Source organism: Heliconius melpomene, chromosome 15, assembly GCF_056956725.1.
Source record: "Heliconius melpomene rosina isolate 202511_hmr_F chromosome 15, ASM5695672v1, whole genome shotgun sequence".
NCBI classification, from domain to species: Eukaryota; Metazoa; Arthropoda; class Insecta; order Lepidoptera; family Nymphalidae; genus Heliconius; species Heliconius melpomene.
The window spans coordinates 12232364-12243744 of record NC_140403.1 but is presented as its reverse complement, the minus strand read 5'-3'; the positions used below and the strand labels follow the sequence as shown (position 1 = coordinate 12243744).

Here is an 11381-nt window from a genome sequence, read left to right as displayed (position 1 = left end):
CTTTTTTTAACGTGTTGTTCCCAGTATATATTTTTTTGACTAATTGATTACTGTAAAATAATATGCATTATTATATAAGGAGTTTTGTCATATCTACTTCGATCGTGTATAGTTGATCACGTGTGTGTGTGTTACTGTTGCACTTACTATTTTGGTTTAGTGCAGGAATATAAAGGTACAGTAAACTTAGAGCTCACGTGTTATGAGAATACAACCGTTCATACGAGTACCTACTAGATGCAGTCGAGAATGTTTAGCAACATACATAACAACTAACAAAATACCTTAGTTTCGTACGTTTTATTGTATACGGTATTCGTATGCTACATTTACTGTCGAGAGTCTCCTTCGGGGCAATCTATTGCTAAGCGTCACCGAAGACGACGAATTGAATATGTATGGGCGATGAATGAAAATTCGATTTCTGCACATTATTCAACTGGGAGACTTATTAGACTGTAGATTAGGTAATTAACTATTTATAATTTAGACATGTTCCCAGTATACGAGGTCACCGTGGCTCAGTAGTACAGCAACATGCACGACGTGATCGTAGGTTTGATCATCGCTGTGAACAATAGTAACTTGTCATAAATTGTCATAATTGTGATTGTCTTGACATAAATTATATTATGTGTATTTGATACATTTTGTTTCTTATCGCAACAAATAAATTATTTTACATTGTAACAATCTGCAACGATATTTTGCCATTAAATTTTGGTTTTGAAACAGGAATTAATTTCACCCCAGTTGCTACTTTAAAAATTTTATATTTTTTTATCGCTGCTATTGTAGAGCTGTAAGATGGAAGTACACTTCTTTTTTTTTAAACATTGAAATTACAATTTTAAATGAAACTGGTTATTTGAATAGTTCTTCCATGGAAATACAGTAAGTTTTCAAATTATGAATATTGATTGAAGTATTTTTTCGTTCCGTACCTCTTAAGGTAAAAAGGAACCCTTATAAGATCACTTTGTTGTCGGACGTGACAACAAATTGATCTTATAAGGGTTCTAAAAAATATTAATTCTAAAAGAGTGGCAAAATTTAATATTAAAGCCACTAGTTCTAGTGAGGTATTAAATGAAAAGGCGCTGACTAAGCTAAGCTTGAATTTCAGAAAAAAATTGTACGGAATCCTCAGTGGGTGAGCCCGACTCGCGCTTGTCCGGTTTTCTTACTTTTAGGATTACCAGTATTATATCTATATATATAAAAATGAAGCCCGTTTTCCTTGGTCACGGCAACACGCGTGAATGACTGGACCGATTTCACTAATTATTTTTTTGTTGTATTTGTTATTATTAGGAGAATGTAGTTACGGAAAAAAATATTAAGAAAATCTCTCAGAAATATTGAAAAATGTACATTTAATTTTGCATATTTTAAAAAACCCGCGAGTAACAAATGTCAATGTCGTTCACAGCCATAGATTATATTGGCGTATCGCCATCTATATATATATAAAAATGAAACCCGTTTTCCTTGGTCACGGCATCACCTTTGCTCTTAAATAATTATTGATAAAAAAGAAATTATTATTTATGTTTTTTTAATAGTTAAAATCATTTTAAAATTTTAATGTTTCTGTTTCTTTTATAGTATAAGTTTTTTATTTTTATTTTTTTCTGAAGTGTAAGTAATGTTAGTGTAGAAGGATTTGTATTGTGTTTGTTTTCATTTATTTTTAATTTATGCATGTCAAGTTAGCCTGTAAGTGCGGTATACAATTAGTGTCGTTCTCACTTAAGATTGTTTTTTTTAGCGTTTTGAATTATTATTGTATACAACGTTGGCTTCCTATTAAATAAATAAATTAATTAAATAAATAAATCACGCGTGAATGACTGGACCGATTTCACTAATTCTTTTTTTGTTGTATTTGTTATTATTAGAAGGTTCTTACAGAAAAAAATATTAAGAAAATCTCTCAGAAATATTGAAAAATGTAAATTTAATTTAGCATATTTTAAAAAACGCGAGTAACAAATGTCAATGTAATTCACAGCCATAGATTATATTGATGAAAGAGCATCGTTTGCTTTACTGTGATCGTTTGTTTGGCCAACAACGTTTGTTTTGATTATTGTTTGCTATTTTTTTATTCTGGTTGCCATCTTTAATACACGTTTTTGAGGACAGCCAGAAGAATTATCCAGTTTAAAGTTATCTCTACTTGATATTGGCGTATCGCCATTCGTTTATAATTGTTAAATTATATTACTTGATATTGGCATAGAATCCTAATGGGAAAGCCATTGAATAAAAAGAAGTGAAGTGAAGTGTTTGTTAATCACGGTAAGTTCACAGCTTCATATTGATTTTTAGTAACTTTTGCTGATTACACAATAATACAATTTGGTATACATGGTTATACAGAAAATGTATGAGAGCTTTTCATTTTCAGTTGGGTTTTCGTTTTTAACAATGCCACCAACCAGACGTACAAGCTTAGGCCGCATAACTCGAAATACGGCAAGTCAAAGAAATATAAGAGCAAATCAAACTGATGATTGTGTGTCCAAATTGCAAGGCATTGAAATTCAAAAATGAAGCCCCTGGATTGTGTTGTGCCAGCGGCCAAGTCAAATTGACGCCATTGGTACCGCCACCAGAGCCACTACATTCATTGGTATCTGGAATTGGTCCAGATTCTTATCATTTTTTGACTCATATCCAGCAGTACAATAATTGCTTTCAAATGACATCATTTGGGGCAACAAAGGTTATTCGAGACAATTTTATGCCTACTTTCAAAGTAAGTAATTATTTGTTTATTTATTAATTAATTAATTTATTTATTTATAAGGCCCACCAACAATTGATACAATTATTATATGCCATTAAAGAAAAAACAAAGTAAATTATTTGTATTTGCTTAATTATTTACAGGTGGGCTCCACATGCAAAAATAAATTTAACGATAACAACAAACAACAACTTAAAAATAATAAATTACACGTGCTACACACAAGTTATACATTATTAAGATAAAAAACAGTTTCATATATGCATTAATAAATTATTCACTTATTCTATTTTGTTATACAAGTACGAAAAAAAAACAATTAATATTAATAATTTAAGGTAAAAGACACTAAATAATAAATATTTTTTTAAATTAAAATTAAATTAATGGCATTATAATGGTAAACATTTTTTTTAGTTTTACTGCCTATGGCAAATAAGTTTTTTAGGTCTACTACCTATAGCTGTCATGGAAGGCTGTTCAATGTCGAGGTTTAAAGTAGTTATAATTTGAAATGATGTAAAGTATTGTGGCAGTATTGAGCGAGCCACATGGTGGTAAAATTTGCTATATAATTACCTGTATATATATTTATATTCTTGCAGATTCAGGGTCAAATATATCATCGAACAGGTTCCTTATTGCCAGTGCCTGATCAAGACTATAAATTTTTGCAAATATATTTTATGGGTAATTCAGCAAGAGAAGTCGATCAGCGTTGCGCACACAACAACTCAGTGAAAAGATACATTGTGGAACAACTTCAAACATTTTTCCATCAACATAATGAATTAGTTGCATTATTCACAACTGCATTAGACCGCATGCCGTCTGATAATCACAAAATTGTCATCAGAGCCGATAAGGCGCCTGCAGGACAACATGCTGGACGTTTTAATGTGCCAACAATTGATGAAGTGGCTATTGTCGTTGTGTGTGTTGTGATTGTTTTACATCGGCGGAACGATCAGCTTCAGCGTGTGTCTGAAACACATCGATCATATGATGCCTTACAATATCCTATCTTATTTTGGCAAGGTGAAGACGGCTATCATTTTTCAATGAAGATGATAAGTCCAGTTACAGGTAAATTATTAACAATATGTTTACGACATTAAAATATATGTTTACTAACATAAAATTTATATTATTATAAACAAAAATTATATTATTATAACACAAAAAATTGTTTACAGGTGCTGACACGAACAAAAAAATTACTTCAATGAATTATTATTCATACAGACTGATGGTTCGGGAAAATGAGGACAATCACATCTTAAAATGTCGGCGTCTATTTCACCAGTATGCTGTGGATATGTATGTGAAAGTTGAAACTGAACGATTGACATTTATGAGGTTGAACCAGGCAAAACACCGTTCCGAGGAATACATTCATCTTCGGGATGCCATTAATGCTGATGGAAATGCACAGAATGTTGGCAGAACAACTATTCTCCCAGCAACATACGTTGGAAGTCCGCGTCCTTCGCGTCCGCGAAGTCATATGCATGAATATGCTCAAGATGCTATGTGCTATGTAAGACATGCCATTCAGCTTTAAGCGTTTACAGTTTCCAGTGCGGCTTGCATTTGCAATGTCAATAAATAAATCACAAGGGCAGTCGCTAAGTGCATCAACCTAGAAAATCCATGTTTTTCACATGGCCAATTATATGTCGCCTGTTCCCGTGTCGGAAAACCAACAACATTATTTATTTACGCGCCAGAACATAAAACTAAAAATATAGTTTATCAAAAAGCATTAGAGTAGAGAGAAGCAGTGAAGAGTACAGAGACTATTAGTTGCTTTCTAGAGCGCGCGTGGTATTGAGCTTAGTGTTTAAATAAAAATGCAAAGTTGTTCAATAGCGATTTGTAAAAATATTAGTGAAATTATTGAATCCTAAGAAATAAACACTATTATGAAAATATATATTTTGTTTTTTATTTAATTAAAAATTTGTAAAGTCATTTTCAGGTATAGCGAGACCAGGGAATTATGGATTCATTTTTATATGGAGGATTCAGTTCAAATTGAATAGATACTCATACCTAAGATAGGTCAGCTATACAAAATAAAGTAGTGCATCATTGCAACGCTAAGGCGGTACGAAGTTCGCCGGGTCAGCTAGTAACGTTATAAAAGTATTTTATAACGGATAAAATGGCGGCAATTTGGACTTGATGAAAAATCCATGATAGTTAAAATACATTCGAGATATAGTTTAACAATATTGAGAAGTGGGCTGGAATGAAAAAAGTGCGGCGATGGATATTGAATGGAATGGGTAGAGCGGTACAACGATTATTTGTATATTAACTTAAATACCTAATCATTTAGAAATGTAGCCTGTTTTATACAATTTCTTAATTACATAATTTTGTTGTAGTAATTTTTATTTTTCAATATGTATTTTTATAAAATTTTCTTAGCATATAAAATTTCAACTTACGGTTAACAGACGGTACATTGTACCTCGACATTATATTATCATCTACATATATAAAAGGAGTTGTCCTCACTGACTGAGGTAAGACGCACGCACAGCCGTAACCGCTGTGCGTAGAAACGTAAAATTTGGACAGATGTTTACTTTCGTAATCTGGACATCCACTAAGAAGGGATTTTGGAAAATTTTAACCCTAAAGGGGTGAAATAGGGGTTGAAAGTTTGTATGGAAAAAAAATTAAATCGGCACCGATTTTTATAAAATTTGAAATTTAGATTTTTAAAAGTATTTAATTGGACACATGTTTCATCGTTTTCTAGAATTCTCCCCCTAAGGGTGCAAATAAGAGGTTGAAAGTTTGTATAGAAAAATCTTTAAATCGCCACCGATTTTTATAAAATTTGAAATTTAGACTTAAAAATATTTCATTGAAAACATGTTTCGTGGTTTATTAAAATTCACCCCTAATTAAGCAAGCGAAGCTGCGTGCGTCCGCTAGTAATAATATATGTACGTTTAGTGTGTACTCTTGTTATGATATTAGCTAAAGGTGCACCTGAGTCGTTTAGCAATATCATATTTTGTACACTGAAAATTATGAAAATAGAATTTTGAAACTAAGCAATTCTTTATTTATTTTGTAGAAATATTTTTAATATACACTGTTATTAGTGTTTTAATATCCTATGGGATAGATTTTTAATTTAAATGAGTTTTAAAGTTGCCTGCTTAATTATTTTCAAATTCACTTTTAAGCTACGGTCCCTGCATACATACCTTTTTCGCCTCGTCCACTGTTGTCTTATGTGAAAATACATGCCCTCTGGGGGTCTTTATGTTTATTACCTGACATTCCTCCCGTATCATTGATACTGAGTTCTAGAAGATCAACCGGGGCTTCCCCTTAGTTCACTAATATCGTCGGCTGTGGACTTTTTGCAAATATGAAAAGTTAATCCAGATTTTTTTGTGTGTGTTACAAGATTCATGTATCGAAATAAATGGAACACTAATTTATGATATTAATATTCAACTACACTCTCATATCATGCAGTAAACACTTAAACAATCCACCTAAAAGTGATGTGGTTTTTACTATTACAAAATGTTTACTTGAGTGCATCATTCATACAAAAGCATTATAATGTCATTGAATAAAAATGAAATCTAGTGCGCTTTTAAACAGGACTGAAAGCTGAATGCCAACTTGTAACCCTCTCGTCAAATCCTCTCTCGTGAAATCTCTTTTCATTCATGAATAAAAAGGCCGTGTTGGATCGTTCTTAGTTTCCAGTCCAGTCCATATTTATTTTCAAATAAAAAGCTTTATAAAAGCAAAATTACGAGAAGACAAATATATGATGTGATTTAGAGCTCGATTAACATATAATGAAAATGTGAAAATATATAAATATTCAGAGACAAAGCAAGCCAGACTTTCATTATTTTATAAACCCTGAAAGTTTCTGTGCACACCCAACACCGGTAAGTACTATTAAGAAATATGGATCTTGGGTGGTGGTTACTTTGGTAGTTATTAAGTAACTAAAGTTCAAAAACTGTATCTAACTTCCGTTAAATTATAATGCGCACAACCGATCGTAGATATTAAATAGCATGACAAGCGTAATAAACATTTTTAGATTAAAATTGTTTTTTCTTAAGGAAAGGTTTACTTTTCCCAATTAGTAACGAAATAAAGATTACGGAACAATTCTTGTTAACTATATGTTAATATTTTGTGACTTATACTTTTTTGATGAGGAATTTATAAATTCATAAATAATAAAATATGTAATTTGGCAGACCAATAGCCGCCGGAATGTGCCGCGGTCCTCTGGCGTCACGAGCTGGTATTATAAAAGTTCTTGCACGATATTTACATAAAAAATGAGACGAGCGTCCATAGTGACCCGCTTAAATTAAGGCTTTTGAACTTTAATTTTGCATAATATATACTAACTCACATAAAAAATATGTAATATTTAATATTTAGAACATTATTTTTTTTGGCTAATGTTTAGTAGAGAGAGTAGTCACTCAGTCTCGCAGATCGCTAGGTTTAGTTTCAAATTTTAGAAGAATAAAATAAGATAATTATCAATATTTACTCCACATTGGAATATATGAAATTTATTTCGAAATATTATATTCATGTGCAAAATTATTAAAAGCTGCCTGAAATGAATCAAACCAATAGCTCTTAAACTAGGAGCAACAATGTACAACAGAACTACGAGTATACCGCGACGCCGTTACTTGCGAGGACCGCGCCGTGCTTCACTGAAACTGAAACTTATAATTAACCGTCACGCGCAGGTCGCGACAATTATATATTATTAACTATGTTTGTGTCGAAATTGCTTCGAATAACTTGTCTCATTTAGTCTCTACTAGGCGTCATTTACTGAGTATGCTTTTATATTTTATCTGTGTAATATGTTACCTGTTGTACCAAATAAAATCGTTAACGATACTTTTCAAATATGGAATATTAGATAATATTAGAGTTAAAACAAAAGAAAACAGAAACTCCCTAAGAGCTAATATAAATTACTTAATTTTGACATTTCTCTTTTAAGTTTATCATAAGATCATCGTTCATGTAATTTTATATCACGCTCAGACACTACGATCCCAATGGAATTTTTAAAATTAGAATAGCTTAAAGAAAAATACAACCAAATTTAATATAGAGAAGGCTCTCGGGGGACGGTCTACGGCCCTCTGGTGTCACACACTGATATTATGAAACTTTCTTCAATCTACATAAACAATGAGCGCAGGGTTCGCCCGCTATTAAATAGAAACCCTTTAGAATGTTACTTTTGAATATCCGTATTAATGATATAATCTATTGTAGAGATACACAATGTCGATACCATTACCTGTACCGATTGTTGTGTTCAAATCACGTCCAAAGGAATAATTATGTTTATTGCTATCTGATTAGATGACGTGGGACTATTAGGTAAAGTACTATAATACTACTAACAAATAATATTTTAGCCCATTTTTTTTCATCAGCCTATCGCCGTCCACTGCTGAATGTAGGCCGAAGGTAGTTCCTCATCAAACGCCAACCATCTCGGTCTTGGCTTTCTCGCATTCATCCGGTGCCTTCTTTAAATCGTGCTGCAGGGCGTCCTACACTACGCTTGCCTAAGCGCGGTCTCCACTCTAGCACGTATCGGCTCCATCGACCGTCGGTACGTCTTTTAGAACATACAACGAGTAAATTAGTAAAGCTGAAAGTGTTTTAATTTATTCCAGTAAAAGATTTTTTTAATCTGACGCTGGAAACTTTTACAATTTCTTCTGTACCAGATCGGTTAATGTTGTTGGTACATGAATATGCTTTGTTGTAAAAAAGACATTAAAACTTTTTTCTTAATTACATCTTGGATTATTAATTAAGCAACCTATGAATATCTACGGGTAAAGTAAAAAGAAGCTATCTTTATTTATTTAAGCATTCATATTTTTATTAAGCATAAAAAATAAACACAGTAATTCATTATACAAAAGCAATGTTCATTTTATGCCTATTATCGTATAAAAGTGAATTTTAATTACGCTTCAAGAAAGAGAATTAGAGAATACAAAAGTAACGACGTAGTACTAAATTTATAATGGTTTGTAAATACGGTATTAAATAAATTAATGTAGACTTAACAAGACAATATTAATAAAAATTATGAAAGTCCGTAATTTTAGCCAATTATATTTTTTCTTTTCAGCGATTTTGCGAACACATTTCCAATCATTACAGCGCTTGAGAGGCTTTTTGACGAATTTCCTTTGTAATCGTATAAGTAATATGTTTGTGCTTTTCCTACTCAAATAACGTTCACATATAAAATCATATTTTTAATATTTAGTATAGATTATTTAAGTAATTAAGCCATTGTATAATACATGTAGTGTTCTTACTATTTACAAAACAAACAGAAATAAACCGGAAGGTGAAAAATAAAAGTTTCAAATGATCCTTAATAGAAATTAAACGAAAAAAAATAGTTGACAATCCGCCAGCCTGGAGGCACGTCAGGCGCACCGTGTTGCGGCTTCTCATAAAGGTAGCAAATCCAATGTCCACAATGTATTCAGTTTTAAATTAGCCATCTTGGCACGTCCCGAGGGAAGTGCGGGTCATTTGTATCAGATATATATGTACAAATAATATGATCCTAGGCGATGGACGACCAAATTACTCGTATTTTCAGAAAGAGTATTTTTACCTTTTCTCAACTTTACAGCACTCAGTAATGAAATTATCAACACAATTGTAAACCACATAATATATTTTAATTAAGAATGTAGTCTAAGTTTAATCTGCCATTTTACTTGTCTCGAGGGACAATCTCGCAGCAATCTATTACCGAACTTCACCGAAGGCGACAGAGCCCGCCTGAATATGTATATAGTATAGGCGATGAATGAAAAATCGATGTCTACAGATTATTCAACAGGGAGACTCATTACACTATAGGATACATCTAATATATATATGCATAGCGCCTGTATTAACTTACCTTGCAGTCACATTTAGATAGTTTCCTTGAGCAAGGAGTTTAATATAACACTAAATAAAAGCAACAATTTAAATGGACCACAACACTTTCAACATTCAATCTTACACTCTAAAGATTTACGTATACTCTGAATCAGGCTGTCCTGATTTTATCCTCTCAACGTGAGTCGAGTTAATCTGTATATCGAGGTCATCGTGGCTTTTTGAATCTTTGTTAAATATTTATATTTTATTGTTTTACACCAATTATTACGTGATTTTAAATATTTTGCAGCTTTTTTAATATTAAGCTGTAATGTCAATATTTTCCTTTGATATTAAGCAGTTACTTAACTAATTATTTAATGTGAGGTATAAAGGCTTTAAATAAAATACAACACGTTCATATCATAATTTATTTACGCATCACATTTAATTTAGTGAATGAAATAAAAAAAAAGTCGATTTACTTTACGTCAAAGATAAAACGATTATTTTGTGCAAAAAATTGACATTATTTTAAGTGAAACACAGCCAGAGATTAACGCCTATATTTATACACATGTTAAAGTAACTAAGTGAACTTTTACTTAATATAATGCATAATTCTTTACAAACCTACAGCATATCTGTATGTTTCATTACTAGTTATGGTAAGTATTAAACAATGTTTAAAAATAAATGCTTAATCACTCAAGTAAAATTGCGAACTATACAAAACTCTCCTAAAAACTGCAATTCTAAAATGATTGCTCACTATCCACATCTGTTTACATTTAGCATTAAAGAAATATGAATTCAATTAACCCATATAGACCCGCCGTGCCCAAATGAGAACATTTATAAAAGTACCCTCGTTATTTTTATATTTTTGCGTTTATGCAGTTCATGTCTACAATTGTATTGATAAACAGTGTATCTTTATGTTGCGGCCGTAAAAGTCATTAAAAAATCATTTATAATTGTTCATTTTGTGCATTTTGTGGAGCTGTTGCATAAATTAGTGAAGGCAAAAAGTAAGTATTTTTTATTTCAAACTTTTTCTTATAGATGCATTTGTTTTGGTACAAAATATGTTGAAATACTTTGTATACTATATAATTTAATTACTTTTAATTAGAAAAGAAGAGTTATAATAAGATAAATTTAGCTTTTACTATGCTGTCCCCAATTAGGGCCAATGGGCACATCAGTTGTCAAATATTAAGTAAAATATAAGTAAAATATTTTTTTTATTCATAGGTCCATCTCAAGTTCATAATGACACATCGGATATTTAGCGGTCACAATGAATACCAGGGTCTTGAAGAAGCAATTGAAGCTCTAATTATTGACGAAGAAGACGTCGGAGAGGTAGATTTAGTTGCGCTGCCTCCAGAACTAAGTGTAGTTACCGACGAAGAAGAAGGAGATGATGACAACATACAAACCACTACTATTCCGCGAGACATACCAGGTAGGGTGGAAGTGTTTACTAAAAGAGACCATGACGATTGTGACGGCAGCGACGATGAAACTTTAGCTGAAAAAAAGAAACGTAGAGGAAAATATCGTAATCTTGAGGAACCCCGTTGGCGTAAAACTGACCCAACTTACGAAGCTATAACTCACAATACAGATAACATACAAGTTCGTCTTGATAAATTAAAGGAAGACTTAA

At 31.9% G+C, this 11381-nt stretch overlaps 1 protein-coding gene across 1 annotated transcript; it reads left to right on the top strand.

Annotated features, from left to right (window-relative positions):
- Positions 1-1575: 1575 nt before the first annotated feature.
- LOC146531741 (uncharacterized) lies at positions 1576-4691 on the top strand. The gene is made up of 4 exons (XM_085198446.1): positions 1576-2304; positions 2414-2764; positions 3361-3841; positions 3952-4691. The coding sequence occupies exons 2-4, from the start codon at positions 2516-2518 to the stop codon at positions 4317-4319; spliced, it is 1098 nt and encodes a 365-aa protein (XP_085054572.1). The 5' UTR covers positions 1576-2304; positions 2414-2515; the 3' UTR covers positions 4320-4691.
- Positions 4692-11381: the final 6690 nt, after the last annotated feature.